At 36.3% G+C, this 27,266-nt stretch overlaps 2 protein-coding genes across 8 annotated transcripts in view; one reads left to right on the top strand and one right to left on the bottom strand.

The window, feature by feature from the left end:
* SON (SON DNA and RNA binding protein) overlaps positions 1-21,977 on the top strand; it is a 33,040-nt gene extending 11,063 nt beyond the window's left edge. Inside the window, exons 3-12 of one of the 5 annotated variants that reach the window (XM_040484000.1) lie at positions 1-306; positions 2,128-2,288; positions 4,213-4,359; positions 4,537-4,725; positions 11,771-11,881; positions 13,043-13,159; positions 17,322-17,469; positions 20,042-20,113; positions 20,221-20,336; positions 20,916-21,977. The exon at positions 1-306 is cut by the window's left edge and continues 5,685 nt beyond it. In XM_040484000.1, coding sequence (XP_040339934.1) covers positions 1-306; positions 2,128-2,288; positions 4,213-4,359; positions 4,537-4,725; positions 11,771-11,881; positions 13,043-13,159; positions 17,322-17,469; positions 20,042-20,113; positions 20,221-20,336; positions 20,916-21,074 — 1,526 coding nt within the window. In that variant the 3' untranslated portion in view covers positions 21,075-21,977. Of the gene's footprint in view, positions 307-2,127; positions 2,289-2,517; positions 4,047-4,212; positions 4,360-4,536; positions 4,726-4,832; positions 8,131-11,770; positions 11,882-13,042; positions 13,160-16,573; positions 16,654-17,321; positions 17,470-20,041; positions 20,114-20,220; positions 20,337-20,862 lie in introns of those variants that run through there. The other 4 variants (XM_040484001.1, XM_040484002.1, XM_040484003.1 and 1 more) reach the window with 4 other exon arrangements.
* Positions 11,280-27,266, bottom strand: part of DONSON (DNA replication fork stabilization factor DONSON) — a 21,587-nt gene continuing 5,600 nt past the window's right edge. For 2 of the 3 annotated variants that reach the window (XM_040484008.1, XM_040484010.1), the window contains 5 exons: positions 26,886-26,967; positions 26,672-26,776; positions 25,552-25,750; positions 24,231-24,443; positions 22,232-22,979 (listed from right to left, as the gene is read on the bottom strand). In XM_040484008.1, the coding sequence (XP_040339942.1) occupies positions 22,842-22,979; positions 24,231-24,443; positions 25,552-25,750; positions 26,672-26,776; positions 26,886-26,967 (737 nt within the window). In that variant the 3' untranslated portion in view covers positions 22,232-22,841. Of the gene's footprint in view, positions 11,336-22,231; positions 22,980-24,230; positions 24,444-25,551; positions 25,751-26,671; positions 26,777-26,885; positions 26,968-27,266 lie in introns of those variants that run through there. The other variant, XM_040484009.1, reaches the window with a different exon arrangement.

Below are 27,266 nucleotides of genomic sequence, written 5' to 3'. Positions count from 1 at the left end.
CCCCAAGCCGCCGCAGCCGCACCCCAAGCCGCCGCAGCCGCACCCCAAGCCGCCGCAGCCGCACCCCAAGCCGCCGCAGCCGCACCCCTAGCCGCCGCAGCCGCACCCCTAGCCGCCGCAGCCGCACCCCAAGCCGCCGGAGAAGATCAAGGTCTGTGGTAAGGAGACGAAGCTTTAGTATCTCACCAGTAAGATTAAGGAGATCACGAACACCTTTGAGAAGAAGGTTTAGCAGATCTCCCATTCGTCGTAAACGATCCAGGTCTTCTGAGAGAGGCAGATCACCTAAACGTCTGACGGATTTGAGTAAGTAATTTTAAAATTTATTGGCATTGTAATAGAGGATGATACAAATCCATTTTTTCTGATCTTTGAGTCAAATGGAATATTTTGGGTTATTGGCTTAGGTAAATATATCTTTAAATTTCCATATAGGTGGCTCTTGGGCAACATGGGTTTGAACTGGATGGGTCCACTTATACGTGAATTTTTTGATAAAGTATTAGTATTGTAAATGTGTTTTCCTTAATGGTTTTCTTAATGTTTTTTGTAGCAGACAGCATGTAATACATATGCAAAACATATGTTAATTAGCTGTTTATGTTATCAGTAAGGCTTCCAGTCAGTGGTGTACTATCCGTAGTTAAGTTTCGGGGGAGTCAAAAGTACATGCCACTTTCAAGTACGACAGTATCAGTGCCTTTAACCCCTCTTGTTCAAGGGTCAACTGTAATTAGATTATGGGTTTTAGAAAACTTAGGGATAAGTAAATTAGTAATTAGAGTTAAAAAGATGTGCTTTGGAGTGTATTAGAACCAAGGTGTTTACATACTTGAATGTTTTTACATACTTGAAGTTTGAACTATTTCCTGTAACTGAAAATGGAAAGTAGAAGTCTAGTTAAAGATAAGGCTGGTATACGCTGAGCTTGTTTTACTGCATGTATGCCAACATAGATCCTTGAACACAAGCCTGAAATTACAGTGTGTATTTTTTTTTTAAATAAGTTCCACGATTGAAAATGGCAACACAAGGCTGTTAAATGTGTGCAAAGGTAACTCTGATTGGTATAACGGGTAATGGAAGTGAGTAGGGAATTTTGCACGGTGGGGAGTTCTTTTTTATCTGGGTTGGTGATAATAGCAAAATAAGGTTTTAAGTTTATTAGATTGACTTTAGTATTTTAATAATCTGCCTTTTAAAATAGAGTGCTCTAGTTCCCTTTGATTTAACAAGTGTGCAGGGATGATTAAAAGTGGATGGATAGTGCATGACTACCTGCAATAATGGATAATTTATCATTATGTCAGTAGATTCGACATTTCCAGGTCAGGGTTGTCTAAAGAAAAAGACCAGAACAGTAAGGGAAAATTCATTCAGTTAAGCAAAAGTTGGGTTGTTGGTTTTTTGTTTTTTTTTTAATTTAGAGAGGGAGAGAGAGTGCACCCGCACAAGTGGAAGAGAGAATCTCAAGCAGGCTCTATGCTCAGAGCCTGACACTGGGCTCAATCCCATGATGCTGGTATCATGACCTGAGCCAAAATCCAGAGTTGGATGCTTAACCAACCCAGGCGCCCCGAGTTCTTTTTTTTATTTACAGAATTACATCTTTGAAGCGATTACAAGTTAGTAGAGGAGATGTGGATAAAATGCATGTATGTCTGTTTTACCAAGTAGTAACCTGCCAGAAAGAGCAGAATGTGATGATTACTTGTATAGTCAGGGCACTTTTGAGCACACTGAAGAGGAGTGTTAAATTCTGGCTTGTTAGAAGAGGTTGAATTTGGGCTTAAAGAGTAATTTAAAATGCCATATTAGAAGGAAAGTAATTTTAAGGGCATGATACTTTTGGAAAACAAAGAGGGCTGTTCAGGTGTGTGTGTGTGTCTTAGAGTGTCTAGCAGGGTTCGGTAATTTAGCTATTTTGTGTAGTGTGTGAATGGGAAGCCAAACGTGGACTTAATCGGGGCATTTGCTTAAAAACTGACCTGAAGAGTGATTTGATCACAACTGTATGTTAGGGCAGAAAATTGATGCCTTTAATTTTGTTAGTGTATAAGATTTTAGATAGAATAAAATGTGTTTATTAGTCTTATGGGAAAACTGCTTATATTTTTCCTCTTCCAGACAAGGCTCAATTACTTGAAATAGCCAAAGCTAACGCAGCTGCCATGTGTGCTAAGGCTGGTGTTCCTTTACCGCCAAACCTAAAGCCTGCACCTCCACCTACAATAGAAGAGAAAGTTGCTAAAAAGTCAGGAGGAGCTACCATAGAAGAACTAACTGAGGTAAGCTAGACAGAATTTGTTTACATTCTTAAGTGGATTATTTCAGTGATGTTGACTCTGGAGCGTGCCAAAACCCGAATTGTGGGCTGAACTGATAATGGCTGGCACCGAGTGGCCAAAACCCGAAATACAGATGTGGCAGCGGCAGAAGCTCTGTTTAGCAGGCCATTATCCGGGATGGCTAAGCTCCGCTAGCTAAAAGTTACTTCCCATTACTTTTGCTTTCCAGTTTTAGAAGCCAAACTGACTGAGGAGTGGGACGGTTCGTTTGAATGGAGGAGGTGTTGAGTGAGCAACACGCAGAAGCTCGCCTACAGTTTCGTTTCCATTCACGACGTGTTCACTGATCGCCACGAGTGTACTGCATATACGCAAAGACACAGACAATCTTCAGAAATGATCTTTTGCCACCGGAGCTTGGAAATTAATGAGAATAGCTGGCCATTGCCTGAAAGGAACTTCTTACGCATCAACATTTCGGGTTTTGGCTGTTTGGTACCAGCCATTGGTGATAATGGCCGGCCATTATCAGTTCTTCCTGCGGTTCGGGTTTTGGCAGTAACATATATTTTAGACACACTTGTTTCTGTTTTTAAGAATTTGATCTTTTCAATTGAGGCTTTTTTTGGCTTTGTTTTGTTAATATTATTTTTATTATTATTTTTTTTTTTTGGGAGGACGCTGAAATACTGCTGCTAGGATCCAGAAATACCACACTGTTTCATATATTGAAACTTGTTATTGGCTAGCCTTATGCCAGCCTGCAACTGTTAATATATTCTGTTCCCCTTGGTTACAGGCTTGGTATACTCTGTGTTTTTTGGCCAATTGAGCTTTTTATCCTATTGTAACATTTTCAATTGATAATGGATGTGACAAATTCTACTGCTTGTATAGACAAGTCCACCCAAATTTACTCTGACCTTTTTATAAAGCCAGGTAATGGAGTCTATTCCTTAGCTTCTCAGGAAGGAATTGACTTTGCTTTGTGTCAGACTTCATCAGTTAACACCCTCTCCATCATGCCTTATTTTCCATTCTTGAGTTTTGTTCCTTTAGAGACTCAACCTACAAAACACTTATGGAGAGACACATGACCATCTAGCCCAATTGTACATGTTTCAAAGTTTTTATTTTGCCATGCATTTGGGGGTTCATATAGTTTCTTAATGTTTCCTCACTTAGATTTATTGAAATATGAATTACAACTTTTTTTTTAATTTAAGGACTTAGTGAAGGCTTCTATTACTTGCTCATCAAATCTAAGCTCCTTCTCTAAAACCTTGTGAACACTTAGTGTTTCCCTGTATGTTTTTAAGCCTCGTTTTCAGCCCTCTTGTTCCTTCTAATACAAGTTTCTCACCTTTTTACCACCATCTAACTATGATGACTCTTTTTTCTTTTCCTGCCAGTCCTTGTTCTTAACTATGAAAATCTGGCTTAGAACTCTTCAAGGAATAGCCCTTGGTTATCAAATTCTGCCTGATTCTGTTTTCTCTTAAGCTTTTATTCTTTCAGCACTTATGTATTCCATTTGTATTATATCATTTTGCACTTGTTAATTGTGTTGCTCTGTAAAAGCGTTCCTCAATTATTTCATGTGTATGTAATTCTGTTTCTTGAACTAGATTGTAAGCTCCTTGGGAGCAGGGACCATGTCTTCTACTTTTTTTTTTTTTTTTTTGTATTCCCTGGACAGTGCCCAGTACAGTGCTCTGCACATAGTAGGTGCTCAATAAATGTTGTTGACTGACTGAACAGCTAGAGTGTGTTTAAATAATAGCCGATAAGCTAAGCTACATACCTACAACCTGTTTATCTTATTTTATTTCTGAAAGTTGATTTTATGTGGTTTTTGATTTTTTAAAAAAACTACATGTTCCACATAAAGTGTAAGATTTATCTTTTGTTTTTATTTTTTAAGAAATGCAAACAGATCGCACAGAGTAAAGAAGATGATGATGTAATAGTGAATAAGCCTCATGTTTCGGATGAAGAAGAAGAAGAACCTCCCTTTTATCATCATCCCTTTAAACTCAGTGAACCCAAACCCATTTTTTTCAATCTGAATGTGAGTATTAGTGTTTATGGTTTGATGAAATAGCATAGGGACTATTTAAATAAAACTCAAACGGAATTAAATTGTTTTAATGTTTTATTAAATACTGTGAGAAATAGTGAACAATTATTTTCAGATTATGTTGAACAACCTCTTAAGTGTTAATTAAGGAAACACATTATGTTTTAGATTGCTGCAGCAAAACCAACTCCACCAAAAAGCCAGGTAACATTAACAAAAGAGTTTCCTGTGTCATCTGGATCTCAACATCGAAAAAAAGAAGCAGATAGTGTTTATGGAGAGTGGGTTCCTGTAGAGAAAAATGGTGAAGAGAACAAAGATGATGATAATGTTTTCAGCAGCAATTTGCCCTCTGAGGTAAGTAAGAGGAATATTGTGTTTTTTTGTTTTTTGTTTTTAATACCTGAATCTCCCATTTTATTGTTACTTTATATCTGATTTGGCTTCTGTTTCACTCTTCTTAGGGCCGGGTTAAACGGCAGGGCCGGGTTAGACGACAGATGAAACAACCCGCAGCTTCTCATTTGACAGTAACTCGATGCAATTCACTTTGTGGAACCAAGCCACAAAGTGAAAAGCATCGAATTGCAGAGAACAGTGTTATCACATCCCTACCCAACATTGGGCCCTCCTTGCACTTATGGGAAGGTAGCCCAAGGTACAACTATTTAGCTTCCCGTTTTGCTTCGAGGCTCTATAGCTCTAGATTTTGGTGGTAGCAAATTTACTGGGTGGAGGGATTGAGCAGAGAGAGGCAGATCCTCAGGTTCAACACAAGAACTGGATTGGAAAAGGTCACTGTAGGCTGATGTGTGAGCATCTTGGATATATAACATAGCCCATTGCCCTTAAATAATGGTTTCTTACTATTTCTTTGGGTTGTCAGATAACCTTTAATTTTAATCATTTTCCCTTCCCTGTGCTACCTTGGCCCTTTGGAATTCTTGTGTTTAACCTAATGCTCAGCCTTGGTACTCCATTTCCCTTCTCCTTCCCCTCTTTGCTACTATTAAAAGTTGGAGAAGTGGAATTCACACCTTGAAATTTCCATGAGGCTATAGTTGTATCTTGTCAAAATGACGCAGTAATAACACCAAGTGTCAAAACAACCCCATTAAAATGCTGACTGATTAAATAATGTGCTGCTAAATATAGTGCACATGAAAACAGCAAGACTGTATATATATGTAAATATATATATATATATATATCTGTATCTTTGTATGTATCTCTGTATCTGTACCTTTGCTGTATCTTTTAATAAACAGTTTACTTTTATTTAACTTGTTGTGCAAAATCACGCTTGGGGGATCTGGGAGGGTGGAGACTTACTAGGGTGGGTGGGAGTTTTAAATGATACTATAGATTAGTTATCACCTCTTGCCCTTGGTTCCAAAGCCCAGACGTTTGTCCAAGGACTGGACTAGATAATCTGATGCCCTTACAATGTGGGACTTCTTCCCCACTTCCTTTTCTTGCAGTTCTGGGATATGTAGGTCAGAGAGACCTGTTCTCTCCACCTCAGGTTCCTTGCATTGGCCATATCGTCTTCCACTAAACACCTCCATTATTACAAATAAATAAATCCTGTTGTTTATAAAATCAGAAAGTGAACAGAACCCAAATCAGAATTCTTTTGATAGTATTTTTTTTCCCCTGAGCTATTCACAGGTGACATTTTTTATTGTGCTTTTTTGATCAGCATTTTAAGAGAGAGCAAGTTCTATACAATGAAGCTGGACACGCTAATTAACCAATGCAATTTATGGTCACCAGTGATGATTTGTATTTATGTGGGATTCAGTAGTTGAAGCAAGTTATACTCTCACCAGTGGGGAAGGGATAGCTGATTTAGACAATATTTTAGTGAAACCAGTTCAGTAGCTCAGTTGCTAATCCCCAGATTAGACTACCTGCACATCTCAAGAGGGAAAGGTTAACTGACATCTGCAATTGACTTAAATCTTGTAGTAGGCTGAATATAAATCATGGTAAGAGGGCCAGTACAGACTGATTTAGAAATTCTGATACATACGCTTTTAGTAATTTGCAGATTAAGCATGTAATAGAGTTGGAAAACATAGGGAGATTATGTGAGAAAAATTTTTCATCTGAGTAAAGCCCTGTAAATAATTGAAAAGTTCCAAGGGATTTTCCTGAGAAGTGATTATAAGTATTCTAACCACAGTTGAACATGCAGAAAGTGCTTAGTGAATCCTGATGAGTATTTTTTATTGAAACTTTATCTATACGTGTCTGTATATATATGTTTGAAATTCAGTACTCTGCCATTTTCAGTCTTAACACTGACCCTGTGATGCCTTAGCCTTATCAGTCATCAAAAGTAGTTGTCAGTTTTAATTAAAAGTTGGGGGGGAATTCCAAAGAAATCCCAGGGGGAGAAGTTGGGTATTCAAATTTTATATTAAGCAGTCTTTCATTAAAGCAGAAGAAAAAGGTCGGAAAACTAAATAAATGAAGCGGATTTCTTCTGTGGGAGGATATATACAACTATATGATACCAGAATTCTTTAAGTCAGACTCAAAAAATACATAGGTTAATTTTAAGCAAAAACAATCCCAAAATTTTACAAGAGAAAAAGCATGGTTTCGTTTTGCTTTCAGGTCTCTGTGCTTTTACCTAACAATAGTAGTAAACACCTAGAGGAAGTGGTCACAATATAAAACGTTTAGTCCTAGTTATTTAGCGGTATCTTGCAAATACATGTATTTGTAAGATTACGTTCTACATACCAATGTTTGTGGAATGGTGACATGGGAGCGTTGACCCTTTTGATTCCCTGTCTGGGGTTGAAATAAAGGCTTTTATAGAGTAAAAGGAAAGTTCTTTCAAATGGTCACTGTTTTAACTGATTAGTATTTACTTATTTTTTAACCTATCCGTGTTTTTCATTTTAATAAATATAAATGGAGTTTGTGGTTTTTTAGTTTTGAGCATAAAACATTTAGGCAAAGATCACAGATTTGGTCTCAGCTTTGCTGTAATCCTTAACCCCACCAATTGTCTTGCACATGAGTGCTCTTTGACATAAACGTGAGTGGATAGATGTGGATGGATCAACATAAATCCGTATCTTATGGAATATCAGCTCATCAGACTGTGCCTTACTGCCATAGCATCGTCTTCCTACCCAGAAGCCAGCCAGCATCATCCTCAGTAAGGAGTGTCTACAGAACTTTGACCATATGTGTGTGAATTTGATTTATTCTTAAACAGTGAAATCAAAAATGGTGGAAAACTAATATTTAAAAAAAGTGTCCTTGGGGGCATTAATTCTTGCTAATAAAGTTAGAGGCTTATTGGGTAGAAGATTTAAATGTAATCTTTGATATAACATTTCCTTGGGTTTACTATTAATCATAAATTATCAGAGGTCCAGAGGTAGCTCTCCATTAAGGTCTAGTAATTGCTTACATGTTAAGATGATTCTTGTCTCAGTGTGCTTGGTTTGTTTTATTAAAACATATTTCCACTTCCCAGTGGAAGTATAGAAGTTCTTCAAGTATAGAAGTTCCAACTTTATACTTTAGGAAAGTTAAGTTCTTGGGGTAAGAGGTAAATTTTAATTGAAAATTAAATACATGGGTCCTGGCAGTGCTAGAATGGTTAAATACAGCCTTGCTATTCATTCTTTTTTCCTTAGATTCTCCTGGGTGATTAACATTGAATTTCTTTGAACAACTTAATAGGTTACCTGTTTTTCTTATTCTAGTTTATTCAGATTAAATGTATAGGAGTTATGTTAGAGAATTCCATATGGTGTAATAAAAGATTCGTAATTCACATTTTAAAACCAAACCCATGACAACTGAGGTATTCTGTATTTTGTGTGGCTTTTGTTTTTATAGTTGTCATTTTCTTTTCTAGATGAACCTCTTTGTAATTTATTAATTTTTGCTAATAAGTATCTTAAAGCTCTATTTTACGTACAGATCAGATGCTTTTTTTTTTTAATTCTGTTTTTTTGAATTAAACATTTCCTTTTATACTCTCTGTTTTAAGATACCTGTAATTGTCTAGGTAGAGAGTAATACAATTCATATTATAGGGCTTATTTTCCCTATCTGACTCCCTCCTAATAATTCTCTTTAGCCCTTTAATTGACTTTCTAAGAAATGCCCCTGAGATACTTGTATTTATGTAAACAGCTGGGTTAACAAAAGGGGTAAGGAAGTTGACTTAGAAGGGTTTTTAAATGAGGAAGATACAGAAAGGACATGATTATAACTTAGGCTGTGAAATGCATGTTACATTATGATTTCATTTCTGACACTTTTGGATTATAGGAGAAGTGATCTGCTGTGTTGCTGTAGTAGAGAAATGAAATAACGTGGACAGGTTTTTAACTATAGGAGAACTGGAATTGGATACTCGAGGTAGATTTCACTTTTTAAAACAAGTCCTAGGGAAAAGGAAACAACATTTTCCCCAATTATAATACTTAGAATATTATTATAGTATCATAATTAGACTTAATACATTAGATTAAAAGTTTGTAGTATAACAGTGGAAACAAATGAGGCTTGTTGATGACCACTTAATAATAGCGTTCTATCAAATTTAAGATTTTTTCCTACTTTTTAGAAGGGCTTTTTAACATCATTTCGGTACCTTAAACCTATCCCTCTTTCTGAGCAACACTGAAAGATGGTTAAGGCTCTGAAGCTCCACTACATAGTATGATCCACTGTATAGTGTTTATGTACACACACATACACCATATAGTCCAGTAGAGTAGTCACTAGCCACTGAAAAATCATTTCCTTAATTGCACTAGCCACATTTTAAGTGCTCATTAGCTGTCACTGTAGAAAATACTACTGACCAGTGTTCTAAAGGGTAGCTGTGATATTTAATGAGAGTTTCAATACTGATACGTGACATTTGGTCTAGTCCTTGAATATTAGTGCTTTGGGGATTATACGTTATTACATATCTTGAATTACCTTGAAAACCTGGAAACATGCTTTTTTGATTCAAACATTTGAGGATCCTTAAGAGGTTCAGATAATCCTGGTTCATTTTATTTTGAGTATGTTCTTCACATTTAAAAATATGAATAAAAAATGAATAGTAAGATTACTCTCTTGGTAAGCCTGTTGAGTGAATTAAGTTGTAGTCAGGAAAAAAACTGGTTATCATTTTATCTGAAGTAAATTTATTTTAAACATCAAGGTTGCTATATTAAAATTTCTTCCAGAGTGAGATGTGAATGTAACAAAATGTTACTGAGATTTGAATGAAGTTTCATCCTGGGGATAAATGATGAGGCATTTAGATTATCTGCTTAAAGACTTAAAAAATATATGAAGATAGGTCTTCAGATCATAGGTGTGTATTCATTTGTTTTCTAATTGGGAAGAATTTTATTCTAGAGAAGTTGGGAGCTTTTAGAGCCATCTTTACATTTTCATGGCTAAATTTATAGCTGGAAATTGGGGATCAGGGCTTGAAGTAGTCAGTAGATCGATTTTCCACATTATCACCTCTAAGCTTAGACTTTTTCAGAATAAAAACCTGTTATTTATACCTAAACATCCTCAGATTTACAGACTGCTACCCAAAGTAATTTGGACAAGGTTAATGAACAGTACTTGAGGTATATTTGCTGGGCTTTCAAATTGCATCAGTAATCCTACCTGACAGTTTTAGGAAACACATAAGGTAGGCCAAAGGAATGTAAATTTTGGCCTGAAATATTTGGGTTCCCATTTATTTAAAGTCCCAGCAGTTGATCAGAATTCTCAAAAAAGTGACAAGTGAAGACCCCTAGAGTTTTAGTGTTTAATTGTGACTGCTTAGAGTATTTTTTATAGGCCCCAGACATATTCTAGTTAGTGTGGATAATTTACTACGTTGACAGTTAAAATCTTTCATGGGATCTGTAAACAGTCTTAACAATTACAGAATGAATTTAGCTTTGCTTTCGTTTTAAGAAGGCAATACATAAGAATCTATGTGGAAGAAAAAATTTAATTTTGCTGGGGGAGTATTATGAGATGACTCAGCAAGATAACGAAGAATGATGGAATAATAAGGGGTTCTGAAGGTAGAAAAAGGGAGACTAGTAATCCTTATGCTTGAGGTAGAATTATTCTCTTATATCCTTATGTGTAAGGTAGAATTGTTCTCTTAGAGTCATACACCCTTCTATATAGGTCTTTATTTTATAAGAAGTATTTCATATGTAGTACATAGTTAAATTACAGGTAGCCGTTAGCTTTAAGAAAAATCCTTAGCTGTTAATTTATATTACTGACTTCCTTATATTTGTAATATCCATGCAGTACCTCTAATCATGTTTTGCATATGAATATAGGAAAACCTTTTCATGTCAAATATTTTCCAAAAATGAATTTTCTTGGGTGAAATCACTAGGAAATATTAATGGGTTGTGTTAGAAGAAAAATAAGTAATAAGAATTGGTGATGATACAAGTCAACATGAGCTCTTAACATCAGAACAAAGAACATCAAATACTTACTTGATGTGTTTTTCCTTTTATGGTTGAGCCTTCCACAAATCTGATAAATTGGGGATTTGTTCTTTAAGAATTTTTCTGGACATTATGAAACGTTTTAAAAAGTTAAACCATGAAGTCACCTCTGCTTAGCATAACATTTTTACAGGTAGGATATGAGCTTTGAAAAGGAGGACCTAAGACATTTCAGACATATTTAATTTTAAATGTGTTGGTTCATGTTGTTATGTACCCCCCCAGAAATATTTTAATTTGGGTCATTAATATATATAAACTGAAAACAAAGGATTCGTTTATGTATATAGTAAATACATTCTTTGAAGAAATGGAATTCTTAAGACCAAACTGTATCTCTGAGCAACTGCAAGAAGGTGAAAAGATGTGCAGATGAGTAAAAGACCAACTGACCTGATAGTGGTTTTCTGCTTGCTTACTCAAGAACCTTATTGCTTCTGAACATTATGCTAAAAAGAAATAGGATAAGATGAAAATTGCTCATGAATATAAAATTAATAGTTCCAAAACAGTTGAAAAAAGTACCAGTTTTTGTAAATGACTGTTTTGTTAGTGAAGGCTAGAGAGTTTTAAGTTCTTTGTGCAATTTTATGTGATCATAATTTGATACAGTAGAAAATACAGTAGAAAATATGAAATTTGAAGTTCAGATGTTGGGTTGAGTTCAGCTGCTGCTTCTGATAGCGTGTAACTTACCTTAAATGATCCTCATCTGCTTTCCAAGTTTCTTTTACTTCTTGGTATCTTTTCTGTACTTTACAAGATTATTAATATGTAAGATTACTGTTTCATTTTTGATATGTAGCAACTAAAGATATGAGCACTTTTTAGAATTTAGGGGGTCTATCATAATTTGAGATAATTATCTATGTTTTCTTTCTTAGCCTGTGGACATCTCTACAGCAATGAGTGAACGGGCACTTGCTCAGAAAAGACTAAGTGAGAATGCATTTGACCTTGAAGCCATGAGCATGTTAAATCGAGCTCAGGAAAGGGTATGTAGCAGTTTTAATGTCTGCTAAATGAGAATTTAATTAGATGGTTGTGACATAAGTAAATTCTGTGGCATGCTGTTGAAATGTAGGTCCTAAAAATCCAAGGAAATAAGTAATTTATTGTAATTAGCTTATTTTAAATGAAAGTGATTTTGGGGCATGGTCATTCACTCAGTAAATGTTTATTGTGTACTGTGTGGCAGGAACTAATGTTTAAGAGAGTTAAAATAGAAAAAAAATCCCTGCTCTTACTGAGTTTGTAATCTGGAATATTAAAGTAGCTATGTGTCCATCATAGCTGTGAGATGTAGGTACTATTATGATGTCCCATTTTCCAGCTGAGGAAACTGAGTAAAGAGTGGTTAGTCAGCCTGAAACAACTATAACACTGCACGTTAGCTACACTGGAATTAAAAAAAAAAAAGTGATTAGGCAGTCTGAGGCCAGAGTCTAGACTTAAATTTTTAACAGTGGACAGCTTTTCCTTTTGTCTTCTACATTCCCGTGGTAGATCTATATAGAAACGACAAATACATGTTCAGACAGATAAATACACTGCCTAACAATACCAATGTTTATTAGCAAATATACTTTGAAGGACAACTGATTCTTTAACCATCACAATAAATGTTGGTGATTAATGTAGGGCTCAGGTTTTAAAGAAGGCTGTTTTCTGGGTTTGAATAATTCCCTGCATTTATTACTCCTTAAGCGTGTCTCTTGAATTCTGGATTTCTAATACCACAAAGAAGGTAATTAATTAAAAACTCAGGCGATCATAACATTTATTAGATTGCATTTATATGAGCTACATAAAGCAGAGGGCAGGGATCCTGTGCTGCATGAAACTTTTCTGTATTCATGTATCCATGTGATGCTTTGGAGAATGAGTATTATCGTTAATGCTTTTCAGTTGTTAGACGTACATCTCAAATCTTGTTACTAATGGGACCCACTGAATGTTACCAAAGTGCTGCTTTTAAGAAAACATTTTAAATATGTATGCATTCATCAAATTGTTCTAAAAGTTGAATAAGTCTTATTCAGCCTTTTCAAGAACTAAATAAAACCATTTCATTTAGTGAAATAAACCAGTGGGCATTTTTGACTAGACAAGTAATTTTACTCAGTTGATTGAGGCATCTTTTTTTTTTTCTTCAGATTGATGCCTGGGCTCAGCTGAACTCCATTCCCGGCCAATTCACCGGAAGTACAGGAGTACAGGTTCTGACACAAGAACAGTTGGCTAATACTGGTGCCCAAGCCTGGATTAAAAAGGTACACAACATATGCACGTACAAAAGTGTCCAACTACAAAGTTAAGATTTTTTTTAGAAAATGTTTTATTAAAAATGCACGGAGAGGCCAGTAACTATAACCAAAGTTCATGAGTAAATTTGCTGTGTGTGCATACTCTAGGATGGACACTGAAGATGGACCTGATTCACGAGACAATGGCAAATGTTTAAATAAGGCTCAAGAGCCGCTCAGTTTATATCCTGAAGTTATTTGTTATTGCTGCTGCTGGTCTTTTTGGGGGTGGTTTTTTAAAAACTGTGTTTTGAATGCTAACAGTGTATCTCAGGTGCTGTTCAGAATGTTCCACAGTTCCTGTTGGACTACTAATCTAATGATTTCAAAGCAGTGGTTCTCAAATTTTTTCTCATCATGGGATACTTTATTACAGGTTTATTTTTGGTGGATCACTGTCCCCAAGAGCCCTCTTACCACCCAGATTTTCCATTTCTTTGCTCCTCTGTCCTTCTTTCCCCTTCTTTAGTGCCTGTGCCCTCTTGTAAGCTCTCTTGGCCCTTATTTCTCACCCTTCTGGTGATCACCCCGATCCCTGTGGTTGTCAGCTGCTGGTTATAGCAAGTTGGTTGGGAGGCCCCAGTATTAGCACTGCATGTGGTGATCTTGCCATGGGACCGGAAGGCTGGGGAGGATGGTTGGACTGGGGGCGGGGGGGGGGGCGGGGGGCAGTGCTGAAGGGGTGGTGAAGGGGGTGGAGTGGGGATGGAGAATGCTATCTGTGGACCACCATTTAGGCCCTGGTGGCCTCTGGTGATCCACAGGCTCAATTTGAGAACCACTGATCTCCTGAAAAAACAGGATATGTAAGACCTAAATTCAAGGGAGAGGATGGACGCCTCGTGCTGTGAAGATGTAGGTGCTCCTGGTTTCAGATTCCTGCAGTGAGACCTGTGAACTCCACCTACGGCTGCCTCATTGTTGGGGGAGTCTTAGGTGGTTAAGAAGGGCTTTCTAAAGAAATGCCTTCTGATGAAGGGACGTGGCTTGGTTGGATGGGTGATGGGACATTTGTTTCAGGAGTACTGGCAGTATGGCAGTGCTGAAACTGGGAGGCTGCGTGGTCTAAGGATTGGGAAGGTTTCTTTATCCCGCTGTACTCCTGACTGCTTTTGTGATCATGGGCAAGTAATATACTTGGAATTTCAGTCTCCCAAGTGTCATGAGAAGACAAGTTCTTATTACTGCTTCACAGGGCAATAATTAATAACGTGATGGGCACCTATGAAGAATTGCTATGATTGCCAGTGAATGAGCTGAATTTCTGCAAAATGAGATTTTAGTTGCTTTGGATATTTTAATCTCATAACGTTTCAGTTTTGATAGCATTATCTCTGTTGATCCTCTTATTAACAAATTAATATAAAACATGATACATCCTCAATTTACCTGCCATTTTTGGTACATTTAGGTACACTATTACGTGTTTAGTGAGTATATGGCCAGATTCATTAAAAATTTACAACTTTTATGTCATTTACTAGGGGTCGGTGTTGGAAAAAAACGAAAATCTAGTAAAAATATTTTTAATTTTGAGTTCATTTTGGACCAATTATAGTATTTAAAGTAGAGTGATTTGGATAGTATTTGAAAATGGCCTTCATCTCATTGGGAAGAATTATATACACCTATTTCAATAGTTTTAATTCTTTAATACTATTTAATCTTGAAGCTTGAGTCTCAGTATTTCAGGAAGTTAGACTTGAAGCTTACGTGGGTGTTTAGGCAGATAAAAATTAAATAGTCTTGTACGTTACTAGGTCGGAACTTCTGAATGTGATTCCATTGTAAAATTTTGGTCTTCATTTGTATAATGAAGTACTGATCCATAATGCTTATATAGTTCTAAAAATCATGTTAACATAACTTGCAAAAATGAATCTTCTACTGATTAAAATTGGTTCTTGCAAACTTTCCCTTTAAGTTTTGATTTCTAGTCATGTAGGCAGTTGACAGATTTTCAATCACATTATTTTAAATGTACATGTAAGGCATTTTGATAAATTATGAGATGTGTTCATGAAAGTTTTTAAATAATAACAAGAAAGCAATGCTTTTAGGAAAACTCCCATTTATATGTTTACAGAAGAATATTTGCTACTGATATCAAGGAAGGAATGAACATTTATAAAAATGTGGAAAAGTCATTAGCTGGAAATCTATCATTTATCTTCACTGTCAATGGTCTCTTTGTTGTGTTTAGAAAACTTTCAATGATCACATAGTTTTTCTTGCCTTGCACTAGCCTAACACCCTCCTTTATGTTAAAAACCACATGGAATGCCAACATAGTCCATATTCATTTTTAGTTTGTTGCAGTACATTCTTAGATGAAAAAAGATGGGAGTTTTACCATTATTATGTCAGTAAGACATTTTTAAGTGGTTATTAATTTAAAAGAACCTTTATTTTCTGGAATTAAGTGATTTGGACATGACCTGATGACCCGATGAGTATTGTTTACTATTATACTCATTAGATTAAGCAGCTTTTTGGTGAACTATATACACAATGGGGTAAAGAAACATGAAGATAGTAGAGAATGGAAACCGAGTCGGAAGCCTGGGTTATTTGGGGTTTTGTATTATACTCTGCACAGTTGCCCTTTTTTTTAGGAGTGTTGCCTGGAAAAGAGGGGCGGATGAACCTGGAAGTAAGTAAAAGTCATTTTAGGTGTGTAGCAACAAGGCAGTTGATATCCAAGCATCAGCTAACTTTTCTCTTTATACATCAACACTGCATGGCCTGCACCAAATAAGGAACTGAACCAGGGGTATGTTTTTACCTCCACAGCTGCCTCCTTCCATCAGAGCACCTAGTTGTACTTAATGTCTAGTCACACATCATTGGCATGTTTTTCCCCAGCATATAATTTACAAAGCTGGGGGAAAAAATAATACAGTTTTACTACTGTGTAAAAATAAGATTTTAAAAATTTAGCATTAACTTATCAATATAGGAAATGATTAATGCATACTCTTCCCAGAGATACCAAATTTTTGACTCCCTCTGTTGATAAGTTAATGACTTTTGCTATATATTTGCTAGAGAACATAAGTCTAAAATTTAAGAACAAGGGGAAAGTAAAGCAGGATTTTGAGATGTTATAAATTAAAAGGAAAATGGCCAATAAAGATCAACAGTAGAATTCATCTGTTCTGTGTACATGGATGTCCTTTAAAATAGAGGCATCACATATTTACTTCTTAATGTGTGAAAATGACTGTTGACCATGCTAATGTATATAGTTGTGCATCTTAAGACATTAAGTGGTTTGCTGCTTTGATGGAAATTATGGTTCAGTGGGTTGGATACAAGAGAGATGACTGTTCACAGAATAACCTGTGAACTTTCACCCCTCTGTATGGAAACTTGTTTCAGGGCCAAATCCTTGTAGCTGTCTTCTTGCCCCGGTCAGTGCCAGCCCTACTATTCACAACACTGCTGCTACCGAGGCCTAGGTATGTAAACGTTTAAGGAGTTTTTTAAAAGTCTTTTAACATCAAGCTAGGATTTAAAAGCATTCAAATTCAGTTTGGTATAATGACAGGGTATTTTATGTGACTGTCCATTTCTTACTGTGTAAATAGAATTTAAAGATTTTTACCTTTTGGTTCATAGGGATTTTCTAAGTTAAATATTTATACTTGCTTTAAGGTAGAGTGGGAAAGAAAACTTGGGATGTTAACAGTATGCTGCTTCAGTGTCCAAACTATTTCTAAATGATTTCTGGGCTTTATTCATTAACTAGGTACACCTGGGACAATTAATATTATTGACTGTTTTAACATTGCCTTCTTTTTATTTTGCAAGCTAAGAAGAGATACCAGTGAACCTAAATAGTGGACGAAAACAGGAGTGTTCTAATTTTTTTTTTTTTTGGAGGGGGGCAGGAGGGCTACTGTTTTAAACTGCCATTTATTTGCCTTATTTGACTTTCAAAATACTATGTTAATGTGAAAATAATTAGCATCCACACTACAGTATGTATATAAGTATAGAAACTTAAATTTAATTGCTACATCAGATCTAGAAGTAAAATAAGATTTTTTTTTTAAAAATTACACTGCATTTGTAGTCAAATTCTAACTCTGAAATGGGGACATTTTACCTTTCTTTCTTTGGATAGGATCAGTTCTTAAGAGCAGCCCCGGTAACTGGAGGAATGGGAGCCGTTTTGATGAGAAAAATGGGCTGGAGAGAAGGAGAAGGATTAGGAAAAAACAAAGAAGGAAATAAGGAACCTATCCTAGTTGATTTTAAGACAGACCGAAAAGGTAACACATTGTTCTGGGAATGTTTATTATACCTTCTTTAATATTTAAGGTTTCAGGGCTCCTGGGTGGGTCAGTCGGTTAAGCATCTGATTCTTGGTTTTAGCTCAGGTCATGGTCTCACGGTTTGTGAGATCAAGCCCTGTGTTGGGCTCTGTGCTGACATTGTGGAGCCTGCTTGGGATTCTCTTTGCCCCCTCATTTGCCCCTAAAATAAATTTATTTATTGCAAAATAAGTAATATTAAAAAAAAAAAACACTTAGGGTTTCATTACCTTCGTAGTTTTTTTTTTTTTTTAAGTAAGCTCTTTGCCCACTATGGGGCTTGAACTCACGACCCTGACGTCAAGAGTCATATGCTGTACCAACAGAGCCCACCAGCAGCCCCATCTTTAAATAAATAATAAGTAAATAAATAAATAAATACACACACATAGTAATCTTCTTACATTTTGATATCCTTGATGCTTAACTGGAGCATATATACAGCTGTTTGTTAGGAAACAAAAGTTTAACCCATTTGTGACAACTTGTATAAATATAGATGAAGTCACTAATTTGGGCTTTTAAAAGGCAGTTGTAGTTAAGATGCTAAATAATAAGGAAGTAGGCCTATATCAGTGTGACTGAAATTTTAACTAGATTTTTTTTTTTTTTTAACCTTTTATTCATTATTGAGAGACAGAGACGCAAGCGTGAGCCGGGGAGGGGCAGGTGAAGCAGGCTCCTGGCTCTGAGCTGTCAGCACAGAGCCCCATGTGGGGCTCAAACTCACAAGGTCATGACCTGAACCGAAGGCTATGCTTAACTGACTGAGCCACCCAGGCACCCCCTATATTTCATTTTTAGGAAATGGAATCCCCATTTTGCTTTCTCTTGATGGGGAACATACACTTGTTTCTAGGATTTATTTTTTTCTTTTTCAAATATTTTGTCTTATATATTCTCCTTATTTCTTACTAGAGTGCTGTTTTGTCTTCACCTTATATATAAACCCTTTTTTGCATGTCTCTTTCTGAGTTTATTTTGAGAGAGTGGGGAAAGGGCAGAGAAGTAGAGAATCCCAAGTAGGCTCTGCACCGTCACCATGCAGCCCGACGTGGGGCCCTAACCCACAAACTGCGAGATCATGACCTGAGCCGAAATCAGGAGTCTGCATATCCCTCTTTTTAAGCTCCATAATGGAGTTTTCTTGGATTGGGGCTGGAGAATAGTAGAGCAGTTGCTGGCAGCAATGTTAGCTCTTCGTATTTTCTTGTTCTTGGGGCACCTTGGAACTTTGGTACTCATGGGGATCTCTCTATATAGCTTGCATGCAGTTGCTGAGTATTAAAAATACACTTAGTGCTTATTGAGAACAGCCAGCTGGTACCTTTTAAATTCTTCCCTTGGAATTATGTTTTAAGTAGAATCAAATGGCTCAATGTGATTTCAATAGCTTGGATAAGCCTGATTTTTAAAAACTGTAAAGTTGAACACTAGAATTTTCATTATCTTTGTAATCAGAGAATTGAATTAAGTTGGAGATGATGCAGTTAAATTATTCTTAATTGGAAACGAACTAGCTCTGACCAAACTGTGTCTTATAAAATGTTTTGCTTCAGAAATTCTACATTCTCATCCACATAGAATACTGTGATGCCACTTTTTTCAAATTGTAGGGAGTTTATTGGTAATAATTCCAAGTAGGCTAGAAATAGCATGAGAATCATCCTGTGCTAATAAGCGTTAATTCAGACTCTAAATTAGAAAAGGACATTGTACTGATTATGTCACATTGACATTGTATTACTTCTACAAGTTGAATAGATTATTTTGAGTCCTAAAAGGTGGTTTTTTGGAAGAAAATATCTGTGAAGGCATTGCATAATTCCAGGGAACATCATCTTTGGAATTCTGTGACAGGTGTTGGGTTTGGAGAAGCATACTAGCAGAATTAATGAAGAACTGGTTGAAGAACTCCCCCTAGGAGAAATGGAAGTCAGGAAAGCATTGATTTTGGGTAGTGATACAGCTAAATCCCTTTGGAAAGGGAGGTTATACAGTGAGATTATGTTTGTCTTTTGAGAATATCTTCATTTGATAAGTCAGAAAGGGGTTGTTTGCTGGGGGAGAAAAGGGGGACATTCATCTATAGAGACAGCCTCTCCCTTTTTGTGTTTTTGGGGGGGGGTGTGTGGCCTAAAAGCCTCACCATCTGGGGAACTTAATTAACTGAGCCATCATTTTTTAAGGAATGGGAAACCTTAGATTGCACTTGTAATAGCCTCTAGTTTTTAAACTTAGAAAGAAACAGACCTGTAGTTAACTATGGCACTTAATTTATATACATATTTATATACTAGGTTTTCTGAACATTTGATTTTTGTACAGTTTCTAATACCAAGGTACATGATAAACATAAAGATTTATATATTGAAACAGCAAAATAGAAGTCAAATGATATAAAAATCAGGGGTAGTGGGAGTTGAATATTTTATTGAGATTCAGGTTCCTACAGAGGGAATCATTGTATTTATAATTTTGAATGATGCTTTGGGATTTTTTCAGTGAACATTGGCTTTTTATTTTAAAGGTCTTGTTGCAGTAGGAGAAAGAGCACAAAAGAGGTCTGGGAACTTCTCTGCTGCAATGAAAGATCTGTCAGGTGAGCATACATTTAAATTTCCTCTTGTCCCATCCCCAACTTGAATTCATAATCTGTTGCCACAGACAGTAGAAATAATTAACAAGTTATTTTTTTTTTCTCTGCAGGCAAACATCCTGTGTCTGCTTTGATGGAAATCTGTAATAAGAGAAGGTGGCAACCACCAGAATTTCTCTTGGTCCATGATAGTGGCCCTGATCATCGCAAACATTTTCTCTTTAGGGTAAATATGAATTTGTGCATTAATTATATACCCCTAGTAATTTGATGACTTAACCTTAGAGGGTGAGGGAAAAGCACTGTATCGTCACAATATTGATACATTGTGGGTTGGGAGTGAATAGATGTGTGGGTAGAAGTGGTAGGGTTTTTAAATATTTAAGTATACTTTAATATGACCTGTTAATATCCTATTTTTCAAAAATGTTGGAGGGAAAGATGTGGGCAAAATCTGGTGAAGAATTTGTTGACATTTTCTAGTGGAACATGGGGAATTAATTTAGTGTTAATTTAGTAGCTTTTTCAGGGATTTCTCCATCCCCTTTCCCCATGCCCCTTCAATTTGAAGACCTTAATTTGTAGTCCCTTTTCCTAAATGATTTGCTGCTTCTGGGTTGAGATTAATTTGACTTCCATAGTATGGGTTTTATAGTTTTTGTGAATTATTTTTCTAGCATTTAGTGAAAAAATACAAAGCTAATAGATATTAAAGTTTGATGCTGTTCTTATTGTATGTTTTTCTTGAATAGGTATTGAGAAATGGAAGCCCTTACCAGCCCAATTGTATGTTTTTCTTGAATAGGTATTGATAAATGGAAGCGCTTACCAGCCCAGCTTTGCCAGCCCTAATAAGAAGCATGCTAAAGCCACAGCAGCTACTGTGGTTCTTCAAGCAATGGGCCTTGTACCAAAGGACCTCATGGCTAATGCCACTTGCTTCAGGAGTGCCTCACGTAGATAGATTGAGGTTTTATATTAATCATTTCAGATAATTTTACTCTGCATCAAAATGTATTTCCTCTTTAATGTTGTAAATATTTGGCAATTTAAGACATTGTGTAAAAAGCAATCTGTACAAACATCTCCAGGCTTTGATTTTTGTACCATGGAAATTGTATTTAACCATACAGGGTTTTGGTATGTTTATATTGTTTACCTTAGTGATGTATTTGTTTAAGTGGCTAACATCCAAACGATTGTTTGAAGGCATCCGTAATCTTCAGTGTGGAATGTTAAATAACGCTTTTATACTGTATTTTGTACTATGATGTAACCTCCCTTCCTTATGGCTAGGCTGCTGTAACACTTGCCTGTAATCAGTGAAGGGCTGTGCACCTTGTACTAGTTCACAATGGGTTCTGCTGGACAGATACTGGGCCAGTGTTATTGAGGTAATCAAGATCTGTTCCACAGGGCTAATGCCACCATCTCCCCTTAAAATTTTGTAGAGGTTATAAAAAGAAAGTGGTATGTTGTGTGATGATCAGCACTAAGTCCTGCATTCCCATCAAAGCCACTTGGGCCATGAGAAGGGAGTCAAAATGAAGTCCGATTAGAATTCTACTGCAGAGGCCAAGTACATTTAGTATGGCATTGAGTTGTGATATAGTTTTACTTTGATGTGCATTTTGAATTTCAGCTACACCTAGATAGACGTTAAATGATAATTAAAATGCTGTAACCAACTTATCTAATAAAATCGGCACCCAGCCACTATTTTGTTGACTGAGAAAGTTTAAGTTTATGTTAATTTTTAGGGTCTGATAGAATATTTCATGTGTATTACAGTGGTATTCATAATGCTATGTCTCTAAACTTTATTTTCAAAAGCTTAAGGCCCAAATATAAACTTCTCTGGAATAAATGTGGTGTCTTATTTTTTGGATCATAAAGTGAACACATACTTCTTCACTAAATATTGTCATTTCTTTACCCAGTGCTTTTGATTTCTACGTCCTTTTATTTTAAGGAAATTTGAATTACACACACAACACACACACTCGCGCGTGCACACACACAAATACCTACAAGAACATTAAATACTCCTTTACCATGACAGCTGAGCACACTTTACAATTAACACTATTCTATGTGGAATACAAAATACCCCTCTTTGAATTAACATGCATTAAAAAAAACAAATTTAATATATTTCAAAATAGAGGAATTAGAAATGAGAATGAAGGCAACTAAGGTAGAGACATCAACAATTAGCTATTTGTCTACAAATACGAATTTGTCTACATTTGTATCTTTATAATCTAGAACCTGCATATAACTGTAGGTATAGGTAAATTGTCAAATATGGTTTTGCCCTGATGCCATCGGTCACAAAATGCCAGTAGATAATTAATACTTAACTTCAATTTGCCATTTGCAAGGCAACACTGACATAATACTCCGTTTTCTACTCCGTTTATAATTAGCTTGTAAGGGTCTGGAAGTCTCATTCAAGTTTCTGAGGTTTTTTTAAGAGTTGGGAGTTATCTTTATACCTGAATTATCTAATCAGAATAGTAAAAACAAAATGTTGATTTAAAGCCTTAATCCTTTTGCTTAATGCACGTAATAAAAATTAAGCTAAAAGGCTGTTTATCAACACTTGAATATTTTAAAGTTCTATTCCTTTAACTTCCAAAATGAACTTTAGAGCCAAAGGTATAAGAATCTTGAATTTCCTTGCTAGAAGGCTTTTTCCTCAAAGATTCCTTTTAGGCTTACTTTGGTGTTAGGATCTCCAATTATAAACGAAGTCACTCAATTCCACAAGCCGTAAAGATGATTTTCCCAGTGTTGGTATTTGACTAAGTTGGTCCAGAGTCTTAGGGTGCAACCCACAGTTACCAAGCTCCTCCTGAAGTGTCTCCTATGGAAATTTGTATTCAAGTTAGTCAAGAAGCACATCAGTCTTTGGACACTGAGATTTTGCTTATTTTTAAGTATGTATATATATTTTAGAAATCTCTATACCCACTGTGGGGCTCGAACTCATGACCCTGGCAAAAAGGCACATGCTCTTCAGGCTGAGCCAGCTGGCTGCCCCTTTATTTTTCAGAGGCTCCGCTTGCAAAGCAGGGCTTGAACTCCCAACCCTGGCTAGAGTCGCATGCTCTACCAACTGAGTCAGCCAGGCACCCTTGAACACTCAGATTTTTAAAATTACCATGGGAATTTTGACAAACAGATGCCCTAATTCATGTTTATGAGGTAAAGGCAGTTCATTATCAATAGAAATTGATGCTAAAAATTTTCACCTCTAGCAATAGCATCCAGAAATGCACAGTTTTGGTCATTTTTAGAAATCTGGCAAATGATAGAAGCATGAGGCAGTTTTAAAGGTCTTAATTATTGGAATACTACGTGGCAATGAGAAAAAATGAAATATGGCCTTTTGTAGCAACGTGGATGGAACTGGAGAGTGTGATGCTAAGTGAAATAAGCCATACAGAGAAAGATACCATATGGTTTCACTCTTATGTGGATCCTGAGAAACTTAACAGGAACCCATGGGGGAGGGGAAGGAAAAAAAAAAAAAAGAGGTTAGAGTGGGAGAGAGCCAAAGCATAAGAGACTGTTGAGAACTGAGAACAAACTAAGGGTTGATGGGGGGTGGGAGGGAGGAGAGGGTGGGTGATGGGTATTGAGGAGGGCACCTTTTGGGATGAGCACTGGGTGTTGTATGGAAACCAATTTGACAATAAATTTCATATATAAATAAAAGAAAAAAAATTAAAAAAAAAAAAAAGGTCTTAATTATAACCCGTGAATAAAAACCTTACTATGTCCAAAATTAAAGGCAAATATTGGTTAAATATCCATAGTTGTTTATAATAAAGGTATTTAGCAGTATTAAGTTCTGGATCTGAGATAGCCATGAAAATAACTTGCCTTTTCTTTTTGTTTGGAAAGTTCTTTAGTCATTATTGAGTAAAACAATCTAAATTCATAAAATTTACCCCTAAAAAAACCAGACCTTATCCCTTCATCTTAGTAACTGTGACTGATAAACAGTACAGTCGAATAACCTGAGATACAAGTTTGGCTCATTGCAAATCACTGATTTCTCCCATCTGAGGAAACTAGCTACAATGAAATATGCTTACAGCTGTCTACTTACCTTATCCAGTATTTTATTCACTGGCAGGCAGATATTAAATACAGCAGTTGGCTCATGTGTATACAGTCCAGCAGAAAATGACCCATTCTGTGAAGATTTGAGTAGCATGGTCACAGAATGTAGAGAATGAGGCATGATAGGACCTGTAATCTCCAAACTAAATTGATCTTTGTATCCAGAAACAGCTTGTGTCTTCACATTTACACTTCGTGCCTTCAAGAAAATTTAAAGAAAAAATTATGGTCACCATCTCTCAAGCTTTTGTCCCTAAAGATTTGTTCAGTAACTTCATTTGGGTTTCCCTCTTTAACAGTTGTAGACTAAAAGGTACAGCATAGAGGGAATACAGTCAGTGGTATTATAATAGCATTGTATGGTGACAGTAACTACACTTGTGAGTATAGCACAAAGTAGTTCATATGACATCAAAAGAATGTTATATGAGTAAAAATGTTAATTCTCCATCTAGAGCACATCTCCAAATTAGGACTCAGTCTCAGTATGTTCTACAAAATACAATTTTTAATATGGTATCCTGATTTATATATTTTTATTAAAATTTTTAATGGTAGTTGACACCCAATGTCACATTAGTTTCAGGTGTGCAACAGGGATTCTACAACTCTATATGCTGTGTTCACAAGTGTAGCTACCATCTGTCACCATATAACACTATTATGCCATTGACTATATGCCCGACACTGTTACCTTTCGTCCCTTTGACTTAATTCATTCTGTAACTGGAAGCACATACTTCCTACTCCCCTTTACCCCTTTTTACCCTTCCCACCCCAATTCAGTGGTATATTTTCAATGCAGAATACTGGACAAAAATAAAAATTCAATTCTGCTATTAACGTTCAATATGTATTTTATATTTATATGCATAATTTTTTAAAACAATATGGACACACAACTACTCTTTTCACTTATTCATGATACAGGTTTTGAGATCTATAATTTAACACAACATGTTTGGCTATGTTCTTTCGCCAGTTAAGAAGTGAGACAAAATGAGATTAAGCAACTTTTCCATGTGGGAAAAAAGGAACACCAAGGTGCTTTTGCTGCCAATCATATTCATTTTCATTCATTCATTCATTTTCATATAATTCAAATAAAACATTTCATATAATTCATTTTTGCACATAATTCTTTTGATACACCTTTAGATCAATGCATTTTTTTGCTGGGAGGAAAGCGAAACAATATGCACCATGCAAAATGCTAGGAGTTATTAAAAACAAATCAAGAATTTGTTCTTCAGTTCTTCTTAAAAAGCCAGTTTATGAAAATTAGATTTTTTTCCCCCTTTCATTACCTTAAGCATTTGCATTGTGGCACCTCGGAAAGCTACAGGGGATAAGAGGGTTGGTGGAAGTCCTGCCTGTGGGCCTGAGCTTGCAATTAAACTCTTAGAGTTTATCAAAAAATTCAGCAATGTAAGGGTGTTCATTCCCTTCACCAACACAACAGACTCAGGTCTGTGGTCCATTTGCACTTCATGTTTCTCTTTGCGTCTGAAGATGATAGTCAAGGAACTCGCAAATGGAAATCCCATACCAGTGGGAAAAAGTCATCCTGGTTCTGAATCACCCGGGACCCTTTCTTCCCACTCGGAACTGGAAATGTTCTTGCTATCCCACTTAGTTGCAATTATAAGGTTATCTGTTTAAAAAAAAATTTTTTTTTTCAACGTTTATTTATTTTTGGGACAGAGAGGCAGAGCATGAATGGGGGAGGGGCAGAGAGAGAGGGAGACACAGAATCAGAAACAGGCTCCAGGCTCTCAGCCATCAGCCCAGAGCCTGACACGGGGCTCGAACTCCCGGACGGCGAGATCGTGACCTGGCTGAAGTCGGACGCCCAACCGACTGCGCCACCCAGGCGCCCCAGGTTATCTGTTTAAATTTCTTTGACCCTCTGAATTTGCTAGAAATTTGATACCTAACAAAACCAAATTTGTTCTTTAGTCAAAAATATGTTCTATATAGAATGTTTTCATTTTTAAAAAAATTGTTTAGCAATAATTGTTCATGGTTTACTGATACTTAGGGAGGTTTTTAATGTCATGATAGAGAATTAGTTAAAAAAATTTTTTTTAAATATTTTTATTTTATTTTTGAGAGAGAGAGAGAGACAGAGTGCTAGTGAGGGAGGGGCAGAGAGAGAGGGAGACAAAATCTAAATCAGGCTCCAGGTTTTGAGCTGTCAGCGCAGAGCCCGACATGGGGCTTGAACTCACAGACTGCGAGATAATGACCTGAGCCAAAGTCAGATGCCCAACCAATTAAGCCACCCAGGTGCCCCACGAATTAGTTTAAATAGCAACTTAAAATATTTTAAGATTTATAGTCAAATAAAATTACCAATCAACATTACACTGATCACTAACTTAATTGAACAAAAATCATTTCTAGTTAACACAACTGAAAGGATACAGCTTGATAGAGAGTATGTCTGGTTTTTTAATTTTGTCTTGCACACCTATCTCTTCCAGCCAGGAAAAACTTTCATCTTCATCATCATCACTGATTACTTGTTCCCTAGGAAATTGTTATAGTTAGAGTTTCCATTTCATAAAGCTGTTTCCTCTACAAAACTATTGCACTGAGTCCGCAGGTCACTGGTTGATATAAAATATTAATCACATACTCTCCATTTCCCAAGCTTGTTCCAGATGTCTTTTTCTTCTGATAGCCATTTTCTTTTATTAACGGCAGAGAAAATTCAATACCTACATGAGTAAATAAAAGAAAAATTTAACTGAGTTTTAATATTGTCTACAAGAACTTAACAAGTGTGCCCTTTTAGAGAGTATAAAATTTGAAGATTTGAGTTTATAAACTGGCTCTATTAAGGCAATAGTAGCTTTCATACTTTCTGGACAGTAGCCCATCTCTCTCTCTCTCTCTCTCTCTCTCTCTCTCTCTCTCTCTCATACTTTCTGGACAGTAGCCCATCTCTCTCTCTCTCTCTCTCTCTCTCTTACACACACACACACACACACACACACACACACACACACACACACAC

This window comes from Herpailurus yagouaroundi, unplaced genomic scaffold (genome assembly GCF_014898765.1).
Source record: "Herpailurus yagouaroundi ecotype Mexico unplaced genomic scaffold, PumYag 162, whole genome shotgun sequence".
Classification (NCBI taxonomy): Eukaryota; Metazoa; Chordata; class Mammalia; order Carnivora; family Felidae; genus Herpailurus; species Herpailurus yagouaroundi.
Note: the sequence above shows the minus strand (reverse complement) of the source record. Positions and strands in the feature narration are given on the sequence as shown.